At 35.9% G+C, this 12,628-nt stretch overlaps 1 protein-coding gene and 1 non-coding gene across 6 annotated transcripts; one reads left to right on the forward strand and one right to left on the reverse strand.

Moving 5' to 3' along the window:
- Positions 1-1,653: 1,653 nt before the first annotated feature.
- simc1 (SUMO interacting motifs containing 1) lies at positions 1,654-11,036 on the reverse strand. 5 transcript variants are annotated; one of them, XM_067381671.1, is made up of 10 exons: positions 10,682-11,036; positions 8,291-9,541; positions 6,840-7,093; positions 6,568-6,637; positions 5,688-5,851; positions 5,488-5,580; positions 4,763-4,894; positions 4,277-4,445; positions 4,095-4,179; positions 1,654-1,902 (listed from the first exon to the last, which is right to left on the reverse strand). In XM_067381671.1, exons 1-10 carry the CDS (start codon positions 10,808-10,810, stop codon positions 1,679-1,681), a joined length of 2,571 nt encoding a protein of 856 aa, XP_067237772.1. In that variant the 5' UTR covers positions 10,811-11,036; the 3' UTR covers positions 1,654-1,678. The 5 variants fall into 5 exon arrangements, 3 of the variants coding, with proteins under 3 accessions (XP_067237772.1, XP_067237762.1, XP_067237752.1); XM_067381661.1 differs by having other exon boundaries at positions 4,277-4,433; positions 6,568-6,655; XM_067381651.1 differs by having other exon boundaries at positions 6,568-6,655.
- Positions 11,037-11,287: 251 nt separating this feature from the next.
- Positions 11,288-11,359, forward strand: trnaa-ugc (transfer RNA alanine (anticodon UGC)). Its single transcript has one exon. It is a non-coding gene; the product is annotated as a tRNA-Ala (tRNA).
- Positions 11,360-12,628: the final 1,269 nt, after the last annotated feature.

Here is a 12,628-nt window from a genome sequence, read left to right on the forward strand (position 1 = left end):
CCTCTGTTTTATCTTTGTTTAGCTGTAGAAAGCTCTAGGAAATCCACAATTTTATGCTTTCTATGCAGTCTAGTAGTGTGGAAATTGAATTTTGGTGCAAGTGAAAGATAGAGTTGTGTGTCATATGCGTACTGGTGAATTGAAATATTGTACTGGTTAATTACACCAGCTAAAAGGAAGCATGTATAGGTTAAATAACAGGGGACCCAAAATTGAGCCTTGAGGAACACCACAAGAAATTACATAATGTCTGGAGGTGTATAGGTACCCAGTGTCCCTGGCCTTTTGCTTAAGTAGGATCTGAACCAGTCTAAGACAGGATCTGATAGACTGACCCATGTCTAAAGTCGGTCAGGTTAGGATGTCATGATTAATGGTGTCAAAAGCAGCACTCAGATCTAAAATAACAACGAACAACTTGCAGATCCTTTAACCAAGATCAACCAATCCTTGAACCTTAATCAAGGATGTTTCTGCTGTGGTTTCCCCGGAAGAGAGACTAAAATGTTTCATGAAGTGTAATGGCATTGAGATAGTTATTGAGCAATGTTTTGTCTTATAGGAGTTATTTTGTCCTTAAAAAATTCTGCAAACTCATTGCAATTTGCACTTGTGAGAAGTTCTGATGATAGCTGAGGCGTTAAGTAGCCTTTTGATAGTGAATAAGAAGTATTGTCTTTGTTGCAGTCAATTCAACTTGAAAAATGCTCTCCTGGAGTCTCTTCTTCATTTTACGATGGATGTACTATTTCTTCAAGGGGCTTTAATTGTCCCAGATACAGTCTTTGTTTTTAAAGAAGCAACCTAGCTGATACATTCGGAGAGCTTGAGACTAAAATCCTCAACGTAAGTGTCTACAGAGGGGGAAGTGAGAGGAGGTAGAGATGACGTGAGCTCCACAAAGTTTGCAGAAGAATCAGCATTGAGAAAGCGCTTACTGACAGTTCTCTTATCACTCAGTTTTGGTACATACTCTTGGTACATACTGAAATCTCAAAAAAGACACAATAGTGGTAAGATATGGCAACATGTACAGTCTGTGTGTAGCTGACGGTTTAGCCACATGAGATCACCAGATCGAGTGTGTGACCATGTTTGTGTGTGGGGCCAGTTACATGCTGCATAAGGCCAAATGAGTTTAGTAACTCTGAAATTAACAGTTGATGGATCAGAAATTACATCCATATGGATATTAAAATCACTAGTGATCAAGTCAGTTAAAATCCTACAGGCAGGCAACTCCACCACGCTTCTTATTAAGTCTAGGGACAAATATCTAAGATCTGGTGGAGATGTTTCATTTAGGAAAAAATTATGAATACTGTCAAGCCATGATTCTGTCAGCAAGATGATGTCCAGTTTATAGTTTTCAACAGTTTGGCTAATTACAAAAAGATAAAAATACAAAAGATAAATTTGTTAATGACCATACATTTTGAATAGCAGATTTAAGAGGCCGTGCAGTTGAGGTAGTAAATCCTGCATTTCCACGAGGACAGCATTAGCATAAATTCTAGGTTTTGCCTAAAATTGTCAACAGAATGCTTAGAATCTTTTGAAACTTGACCTTGTATACCCCGATAATCACCGCTTGTGGCTATATTATTATAAGAACAAACACAAAATGTATAAAAAATACATTTATTAAAAAAAATGTCAAACAAAGCAATTAAAAGGTTTAATGACTTGAAATAACACTGGACGTGTCAGTTATGTGTTCTTGTAGTTGGCATAGTAATTCCTGTATTTCCATGGGGAGAGCTTGACCGATGTCATCTGCTGCTCGTGTCAGGAAGGCATCTGCTGCATCTTGCACTGCTGACCTTTTCACCTGATCATCCCGTGTCCAAATCGGAGCATGCATCCTATCAAAGCGCTTTGTGATGGGACAGTGTAGATGACCTGGGGGACAAAAGTTGAAAGTAGCGTAAAGAGAACATCTATTATAATAATCTTGTTTTATTACTTTAACATTTCTTGCAAATGCTTAAAATTATATTTTATTTAAAGGTGCAATGTGTAAATTTTAGCAGCATCTAGTGGTGAGGTTGTGAATTGCAACCAACGGCTCAGTCCACCACTCACCCCTCCCTTATGTCACCCCTCCCTTAAGCACATAGAGCAGCTATGGTGGCTGACACATGACAAAGATGTTGTTGTCTGAGATAGCAGAGATTAGCTAGTCAAGCAATGAGGTTTCTTCTTACTTCTAACAAAGAACGGTCTCTGCTTCTACAAACCCGATTCCAAAAAAGTTGGGACACTGTACAAATTGTGAATAAAAAAAGGAATGCAATCATTTACAAATCTCATAAAGTTATATTTTATTCACAATAGAATATAGATAACATATCAAATGTTGAAAGTGAGACATTTTGTAATGTCATGCCAAATATTGGCTCATTTTGGATTTCATGAGAGCTACACATTCCAAAAAAGTTGGGACAGGTAGCAATAAGAGGCTGGAAAAGTTAAATGTACATATAAGGAACAGCTGGAGGACCAATTTGCAACTTATTAGGTCAATTGGCAACATGATTGGGTATAAAAAGATCCTCTCAGAGTGGCAGTGTCTCTCAGAAGTCAAGATGGGCAGAGGATCACCAATTCCCCCAATGCTGCGGCGAAAAATAGTGGAGCAATATCAGAAAGGAGTTTCTCCGAGAAAAATTGCAAAGAGTTTGAAGTTATCATCATCTACAGTGCATAATATCATCCAAAGATTCAGAGAATCTGGAACAATCTCTGTGCGTAAGGGTCAAGGCCGGAAAATCATACTGGATGCCCCTGATCGTTGGGCCCTTAGACGGCTCTACATCACATACAGGAATGCTACTGTAATGGAAATCACAACATGGGCTGAGAAATACTTCCAGAAAACATCGTCAGTGAACACAATCCACCGTGCCATTCACCGTTGCCGGCTAAAACTCTATAGGTCAAAAAAGAAGCCATATCTAAACATGATCCAGAAGCGCAGACGTTTTCTCTGGGCCAAAGCTCAGACCTAAAGAGGACAAGGACAACCCAAGTTGTTATCAGCACTCAGTTCAGAAGCCTGCATCTCTGATGGTATGGCGTTGCATGAGTGCGTGTGGCATGGGCAGCTTGAACATCTGGAAAGGCACCATCAATGCTGAAAGGTATATCCAAGTTCTAGAACAACATATTCTCCCATCCAGACGTCGTCTCTTTCAGGGAAGACCTTGCATTTTCCAACATGACAATGCCAGACCACATACTGCATCAATTACAACAACATGGCTGTATAGAAGAAGGATCTGGGTACTGAAATGGCCAGCCTGCAGTCCAGATCTTTCACCCATAGAAAACATTTGGCGCATCATAAAGAGGAAGAATGCACAAAGAAGACCTGATACAGTTGAGCAACTGGAAGCCTGTATTAGACAAGAATGGGACAACATTCCTATTCCTATAACTTGAGCAACTTGTTTCCTCAGTCCCCAGATGTTTGCAGACTGTTATAAAAAGAAGAGGGGATGCCACACAGTGGTAAACATGGCCTTGTCCCAACTTTTTTGAGATGTGTTGATGCCATGAAATTTAAAATCAACTTATTTTTCCCTTAAAATGATACATTTTCTCAGTTTAAACATTTGATATGTCATCTATGTTGTATTCTGAATAAAATATTGAAATCTGAAACTTAAGACATCATTGCGTTCTGTTTTTATTCACAATTTGTACAAAGTGTCCCAACTTTTTGGGAATCGGGTTTGTAATAAGCCAGAAGACTACTACTACTTCTTTGTGCGTATTCAACATAGTAAAGATGCCTCTAAAAACACCAATGAAGAAGAACAACATAGTGACGAATCACGCTATGTAGAGCAGTTTGTCCTTTTAGGGCTACTGTAGAAATATGCCGGCGTAAAATGGCGACTTAACATGTAAGGGGACCCGCGGTGTATGTAGATAGAAATGGCTCATTCTAAGGTAATAAAAACACAATGGTTCATTATGTAAGGTCTTTATACACCACCAGAAACATAGTTATGTATATTATATTCACACAATAATATTACACACTGGACATTTGGCTGAAAAGAGCTATGCTAGGACTAGTTTGTTACCTGTCACCACTTCTTCATAACTGAGAATCAGCATCCACAGAAGCTGAAGAAGTTCATCCCATTTCCTCCACTTCTCTGCTCCGTCCTGACACACCATGCAGGGAGATCATATCAGTTCAGCTGTTATGCAGAATAACAATTCAAAATGTTAATCTGGAATAAAAAAATGTAATGAACTTTACTGAGGGTTCGGAGGCCAATGTGGAGCTCTTAAGGTAGTGTAGCAGCAAGCTTAGAGACATTGGCAAGCGTGTCTTCTGAGAACAAGCCTCATCCAGCAGCACCTTCAACAACTTGCATCTCAGCAGCTTGCTCTCCAGAGTACTCAACAATAAGAGTCTAAAATGAAAACTCAACATTCAATAAAGCTCTGGTCATTTAATACGTAAAAAAGTGCAACCTCTAATTGTAATATTGATTCTCTTTATTTATTTTTGGTAACACTTTATTTTACAGTGCCGTAGTTACATGTTACTACATGTACTTACTATAGTAATAACAGTAAATTATGCATAATTACAAGTAACTAACCCTAAACCAAACCCTAACCCTAACTGTAACTCTATAGTAAGTACATGTAGATAATTAATAGTACTCAGTACTTATTTGAGTATTTACAATGTAACTACGGCACTGTAAAATAAAGTGTAACCTTATTTTTTGTTTACCTTTTCTTCCTACAAGAACACATTCTGTTAAGACAACTGAAGAGCTCTTCTGAAAGTTTGTCTGAATTGTAGGTGGGGTCCTTGTCCACCTCTACGGCCAATGTTAACATCCTCTGAAGAGATAATACAATCCTGTAACAAAAAAGTAAATGTTTCTCTTTTGCAAAGAAAGAAGGAAAGTACAATCTAAACTGTTTTTCATAGACTGTTGTTGCATGTTGTGGCAAAATATAGTTCCATTAGAATTTGTTATTTTATATTACTGTTCAAAGTTTGGGATCTGTATGATTTTCTGTACGCTCATCTAGGCATTTATTTGATCAAAAATACCGGAATAGTGTGTACTATTGTAACAGTTTGTAATAAAAAAATTAATTTTCATCATCATTACTTCAGTCTTTAGTGTCACATGAATCTTCAGAAATCATTCGAATATGCTGATTTGGTGCTCAAGAAGCATTTCATATTATAACCAATGTTTAAAACAGTTGTGCTGCTTCATATGTGTTAATATTATACATTTTTATTCAGGATTGTTTCATTTTTAGAAACATTTTTTGAAGTAGAAATAATTTGTAACATTATAAGTCTCTTTAGTGTAACTTTTGATCAATTTAATGCATCCCTGCTGAATAGAAGTATTAATTTCATTAAAAAAAAATCTTATTGACCCCAAACATTTGAACTTTAGTGTATAATGATAACAAAATTAGCACTTCATATACTTAAGACAGTTGTCCTCTTTCTTTGGATGTTCCACATCTTTTGAGTCATTCACCGATTCATTAGCAGCATTAATCATCCAATTTATTAGATCCCTAAGAACAAGAATCACATAATTGCACACATAATACGACTATTCATTGATTATTACTGTATACAAAGTCAAGCAAAGCCAACTGCAAAAATTGGGGCTTAAACTCACCTGACTTGCCCAAATGTTTCAGGACCACATGAAAGCATCTTCTTTGCAACGGAGTGTTGAAGACATTGAGTCCTGAGTTTAAAATGAAAGTCATCCTCTAAAACCTGCAACACATATTGCAGGAGCATGTACCGTATCTCCGTCCGCAACTTTCTAGTGTCATCCTTAAGACAAGAAGAACAAAGTGTGAAACATTTAAGATAATAAAATAAAAGAAATAAAATTTTCCTGATAATTTACTCACCCCCATGTCATCCAAGATGTTCATGTCTTTCTTTCTTCAGTCGAAAAGAAATGAAGGTTTTTGATGAAAACATTCCAGGATTATTCTCCATATAGTAGACTTCAATGGCCTCCAAATGGATGAAGGTCAAAATTACAGTTTCAGTGCAGCTTCAAAGGGCTTTAAACGATACCAGACGAGGTCCTACGCCTTCGCTATTCTACTTACGGAAAAAACGGGACATTCCGTAAGTAGAATAAGGAAGGCGTATGACATACAGCGTAAGCTTTTTGAAGAATACGGAAAGCGGAAGCACTTACAAAGGCGATCATTTGTGTTTATAAAGCATATACAGTTGTATTTTTTTCGAAAATGACCGATTGTTTCGCTAGGTAAGACCCTTATTCCTCATCTGGTATTGTTTAAAGCCCTTTGAAGCTGCACTGAAACTGTAATTTTGACCTTCAACTGTCTGGAGGCCATTGAAGTCCACTATAAGGAGAATAATCCTGGAATGTTTTCATCAAAAACCTTCATTTCATTTCGAATGAAGAAAGAAAGACATGAACATCTTGGATGACATGGGGGTGAGTAAATTATCAGGAAATGTTTATTTGAAAGTGATCTAATCCTTTAAATGTGCTAAAAAGTGCCTACCTGATTGTTCATAACAGATTTCATCAGTTCCCAATCCCATGGGACTGTAGAAGCGTCCACAGGGTGGTATCTGAACATATAAAACCAACTGAAATTATTTAATAAACATGAAGAGTAAGTGGGGAGTTGGGGGTGGGCACCACCCACCAGTGTACATCTGACTTACTCATGACTTTTTTCATGAAAACATAAAAAAAATGGTAAAATCCTTTTTTAAACATAACTTTTTTACATGGAGTAAAAAAAGTAGTTGCAGATGTGATCCCACTTACCTCTGAGTCTTCATCAATAGGTTATACGCCTCTATGGCTAGGACATCAGGGCTTTGTGGGTCCAAGAGGATCCCCCTGAGCAGATGTTTCGTAATATCCACCGGTGGGTAATACCGAGGCTGAATGAAGTCAGAGAGCAGCTGAAGAGTGCCCTCGGGGTAATTCTCCTCAATAGTGCTGTTAACCAAACTAAGGCTCTGTCGGCACAGGGGCTCAGCAGGACCATAGTGGTCACCTTCCTCCTCATCGTCATGCTGTTAAAAACAAAAAGTGACTGAGTGAAATGTATTTCACTATGAATACTGATTTTCACAAAAGTTTGGGGATGTTCAGGAGACAAGGCTACCATTGCTTGGCAAAATTTTGCAGGCAAAAGAGAAATATATCAAATTTGCTATCACTCCCTTAGCCTTACTCACACAGCAGCATTAACTAGTTTTCTGAATTTTAATGCCAAGGTAATATAATGCAAAATATGGTCTTATAAATGTATATTAATTAATTAAATGTTTATTAATGTATTTTTTTTAAATAAATAAATTTGCTATTACCACCTACGCAGATACAGCTCGTGTTCAAGTTGGTCATGGAAATTCATCGCGTTCAACAGAAAGCTGCTTGGTTTGAAAATTATTTCTGTGTGAGCTGTGCTTCATATATCGCTACACTATTGATGACGGACATTATACCTTTTTTGCCTGCAAAATCTTGCCAAAATTTTGTGACCATACCTTAAGGGCTGAAGTAAACAGAGTTTATGGTGTGATTTGTGTTATAATGAGATAATGTGGCTAGGCCTGTCACAATTATGAATGTTGTGCTGACGTTTAATTGTCATACAAATAATTGCGATTAAACATTTAATTCTGTTTTGTTCATGTCACTTACAATGTAAGTCTAGTACATTTTTTTTACTTAGAATCATATATAATAAGATATATATATATATATATATATATATATATATATATATATATACATATATTATATTATATTTTATATATATATATTATATATATATATACATATATTATATTATATTTTATATATATATATATATATATATATATATATATTATTTTTTATATATATATTATATATATAAAAAATATAACTGATTAAACCCATAAACTTTCATTTCATATTATATTGTAACTGATTAAACCTACAAACCATCATTTCATATGAAGGAAGTCCTTTGAGTACTATATAACAGTCTTTTTTATATTCTTTGGCAAAATGCGTCTGAAATTTAAACTGCACAATTATTGCAGTTATCGCAAATAATTGTGATTAGATCGAATACCCACAATCAGATGATTAATCAATAATCTTGACAAGCCTAAATGTGATTTAAGATTAGGATTTACATTATACACAGAGTAACAATAATATAATCATTATTTTGTCTACTGAATCTACCTATTAAAGTGCACATCAAAACATCTTACCATCTGTGGAACCATTCCACCCATGCACTGACTTAATTTTCTGTACTGAGCCAGACAAATATGTTGTCTATCTTGCGAGTTGTTTTCAGAAAGACCTGAGACAGCATTATCCAGCACATTTTCATTGTTGTCATCACTGCTTGTGTCCCAAAGCCTGATGGAAGGGCTTTCTGTGGATCCTGCATGTAAATCATTTCCCCTTAGCTCTGCTCTCTCTGAAAAGTTTGGCGGGGAGGGCTGCGAGAGGAGGAGGCTGAAGGAACTACTTGGTGAGCTCAGCGTAGATAGATCAGGAGAATGTGGCGCTGTGTCGCTGGCAAGAATCTCTGTGGAAGTGGGACTGCTAGGTTTACTCTGTTGAGATATAAGTTCAGGGCTCCAGTGGGGCAAGGCCCTTGATGAGGTAGGTATGGAGGGGGAAAAAGGTTCGGACAGAACCTGAGTATGTAGGTCCACATTTTTGGAGATATTCATAGTTTCACCGTCATCATTTAAAGAAAGTGCATTGGACACTGATGCAGTATGAGTATCAGAAGGAAGCTCAAAAGTTTGAGGTGATGGTTGACTGTTATATGTTGTAAACGGGTGATCCTTATCTTCAGATTTATTGGATGAGTCAGAAAATATATAAGCATCGACCTCACTCGGACAGTAATATGGACTGTCAAGACTGTAAGAAGAGTGAACACTGCCTTCCCATTTCTGGTCAAGATTGTCTTCTTGGTGGGTATCTGTGCTGCAGACAGCTGGTGTACTCAGCTGAGAGTCTTTAGTGTTCTGCGATATATCTGCAATAGAATTTTTACTCACATCATTGGAGCTGCAACGTTCCAAAAACTTGTCCCAGCTCAACTGCTCAAACGAGCTTAAATTACAATTCGTGTTTCGATGCAAATGATTATCTGTTCTTTGGAGCACATCTGTGAAAGCGTTCTCCTGAGTGAGTGACTTAGAGACAACAGACTGCACACTGTTCCCTACAAAACACCCTGAATTAGCTACATCTTTTCCAATACTTGTTTGAGATTGTGATTCTTGAGGTTTTCCAAAAGATGCCGGTGTTACATGCACTTTCTTGTTTTTCCTTTCTACTGATGGCAGAGTTGGTGATGGATTCTGAAGCTGGATGTTGCCATAATCAGCAGGATCATCTTCACTTAAATCTATAACTTCTAAGGAGGAGCAAGTATCTCTTCTTGAGCATCTTCGCCTTGGAGGGGTGAAGTTATGGCCTGTGATATCAATGAGGACCTGAGACAAATAAACAATGAATAAAGTATTATAAATCAAGACAAATAAAATAGTATATGGAATTTTCAATTAATTTTCAATTGGCCAATTAATAAAAAAGCATATCATAACATAGTCTCCCTGAAGTTGTTTATTTTTTCAACAATGGCCGACTGCTGTACATTAAATCCCTTTCACACCAAGAACAATGACTATAAAGATACTATAACCATAACTATATTAGGGTCCACACCAACTATCATTCTGTTTATTATAAGCGTTCGCTGTCATCTGCCGGTTTAAATGCTAAATGGCTGTTAATATTTTTATTAGCTGTGCCATTATCGTTATATTTGTGCAGTTCTTTTACATTCCGAACTAGACTTTTAAAACATAATAATCGTTATCGTTCTAGTTATCGTCCTTGGTGTAAACAGGCCTTTATCCGACTTATTACACTGCTACTTAAATAAAATAAACAAATTAAATAGATGGATATTAATATTTATTAAAGTTGAAATAACTGTATTAGCTTACTTGCACATAAGGCGGAGAGAAAGAACACCAACACAGGCTATGAAACGGTTCCGGATGAGCTCTAGCCACGTTTGACCAATCAGAATCATTTATTCTAAAGAGCCGCATACTAAAGAGTATTATTAACACAATACTCGAAATTTACTAAAAATATTCACCAAAAATACCAGTGTTTATTTCTAACCCAAGTGAAAGCTTGTTAATGTTAATCCTCCAAATGTGCAATGTTAAATATCAGCCGAATTATCGATTTATTATCGAAATAATGAAAATGAAATTAAAAAACAATAAAATAAATAATTTATTTCTGTTTACATAATGTAAATAATATTTACATTAAAACTCTATAAAAAAACAATATATATATAAAAAACTTAAATGTATGGATGTAACGTCACTTGCGCGCGTACCAACCATAGAGGTAACTTACCAACGTATCTTGCAGCCAATGTCCGCGCGCTATGTATAAAAAGTGAAAAGCACGTGCGGTTGGAAAGAAGTGTGTTTACGCACACCCTAAACAAATTGGATTTTTGCATATGTAAACCACATGAAAGTTGCTGTTCTGGAAGCAAGACATTGAGACTCTTATTAAGACAAACTGCTTGCATATCGTACACTTACAGGTGTGACTTGGAGCCATTCTGCTCGGATGAACGGAACTGCATCTTCTTTGTCTTCGTTGTAACTACTTATAACTTCTAAATCAGAGTCGTCGTCGCTGCCCGAGCTGACACAAATAATATCCTCCATAATTCTGCCTCACCCTGTCCCAGTAACGTTAGTCATGTTTGTGCTGACATATGTCTTAAACAACAAAAAAATAGTTGGTCCAGGAGAGAGCATGAATACATAAACACTTGTTGTCAAACAAATATTAACGAAAACAAATAAGTCACACAGGTAAAGGTCAATACTAGTGTCACGTAACGTTAAGTGGAAATGTTTTGGTTTCACTATTGTAGGATTTGACGAAGGATGAACTTCCGCAATTAGTGAACGTGAACGTCGGTTATGCGGAAGTGTGTTTGGATTAGTGGATTCACTGACCAGAGCGATTTATTCAACACTTGTCTGTATCCGTATGCTTTTAGTTTTGCTGTACGCAACCATAGATACTTGTTTTTCAACATTATGTATGTATATAAACTTCCAACTTCAAAGTATATCGTACTGTTTTGCAGTTTGGTGAGAATGATATATAGTGTAAATCTGGCTGTTGAAAGAGGCGGGGATGTAGCTCAGTGGTAGAGCGCATGCTTTGCATGTATGAGGCCCCGGGTTCAATCCCCGGCATCTCCACTTTGTTTTTCTTTTTTTTTCCCTTTCACACACTCTTTCTTTGTTGTCTCGAATATAACTTGGACTGTACTTAAAAAATCACGTAATTTTAATTAACGTTTTTTAAAAAAAAAAAAGCACTTAAAATAACGAATTCTGTTTTAATATAGGCTAATCTTAAAATTGCAAAGCTGAATTTCCAGCAGTCACAGTCTATATAAACCTCTTTCATTCTAATATGTTGATTTGAGTCTCAAGATGCATTCTTATTATTATCATGGATGAAAACCTTTTCCTGCTAAATATTTTTGTGGACACCATGATACACTACCATTCAAAAGTTTGGGGTTAGATTAAAAACAAAGAAAGAAAGAAATACTTTTATTGAACAAGGATGCATTAAATTGATCAAAAGTACCAGTAAAGAAATTTGTAAAATTCTATTTCAAATAAATGCTATATGATTATTAACTTCCTATTTATCAAAGAATCCTTAAAAATTATGATTTCCACAAAAATACTGAAATTGTTTTCAACATTGATAATAAAAAAAGAAAGAATTGTTGGTTTAACTTAAAAAGTAAGTCATCTGATTACCTTACAATTTTGAGTTCATTGAAATAAAACATTTGAGTTAATACTATTGATTTAATCAACAGAAACTCAAAATATTTTGTTATCTGAACCACATTAATTATTGAAGTGTATTTGACAAAAGAAAAAAAAAAACATGATAACAAATCATGAAAATTTTTTTTTTTTACAGTGCACCAATAATAATTGAGCCAAATCAGCATATTAACATGATTTCTGAAGACTGAGGTAATGGCTGCTGAAAATTCAGCCTTGCCATGACATGAAAACATTAAAAATATACTCATTTATAAATATATTAAAATAGAAAACAGTTCTTTTCAATTGCAACAATATTTCACAATATTACATGTTTTTACTGTATTTAGATCAAATAAATGCCCCATTGGTTCCGCATAAGATACTTCTATCAAAAACTGTTTATTACAAACTTTTTAATGGTAGTGCACTCAAAAAAATAACTCATTGGATGAACACAATTTAATTGAGGGCAGGTTTTCCATCAAATAAATATGTGTGGCCCCAACTCAAAAAAGACAAATTCATCCAATGAAATGTAATTGAGTTGGTGCACCTTCCACCAGCTTGAGAAAATGGCGCCGGCGGTCACACGAGTGCGTTGTCTGAGCGTGTCTCGCGCATGTGCAGAAGGCACTCCCATTTCCCAAATCAAATTAAATTTAGTTGGTAAAGTTT

Source organism: Chanodichthys erythropterus, chromosome 1 (genome assembly GCF_024489055.1).
Source record: "Chanodichthys erythropterus isolate Z2021 chromosome 1, ASM2448905v1, whole genome shotgun sequence".
Classification (NCBI taxonomy): domain Eukaryota; kingdom Metazoa; phylum Chordata; class Actinopteri; order Cypriniformes; family Xenocyprididae; genus Chanodichthys; species Chanodichthys erythropterus.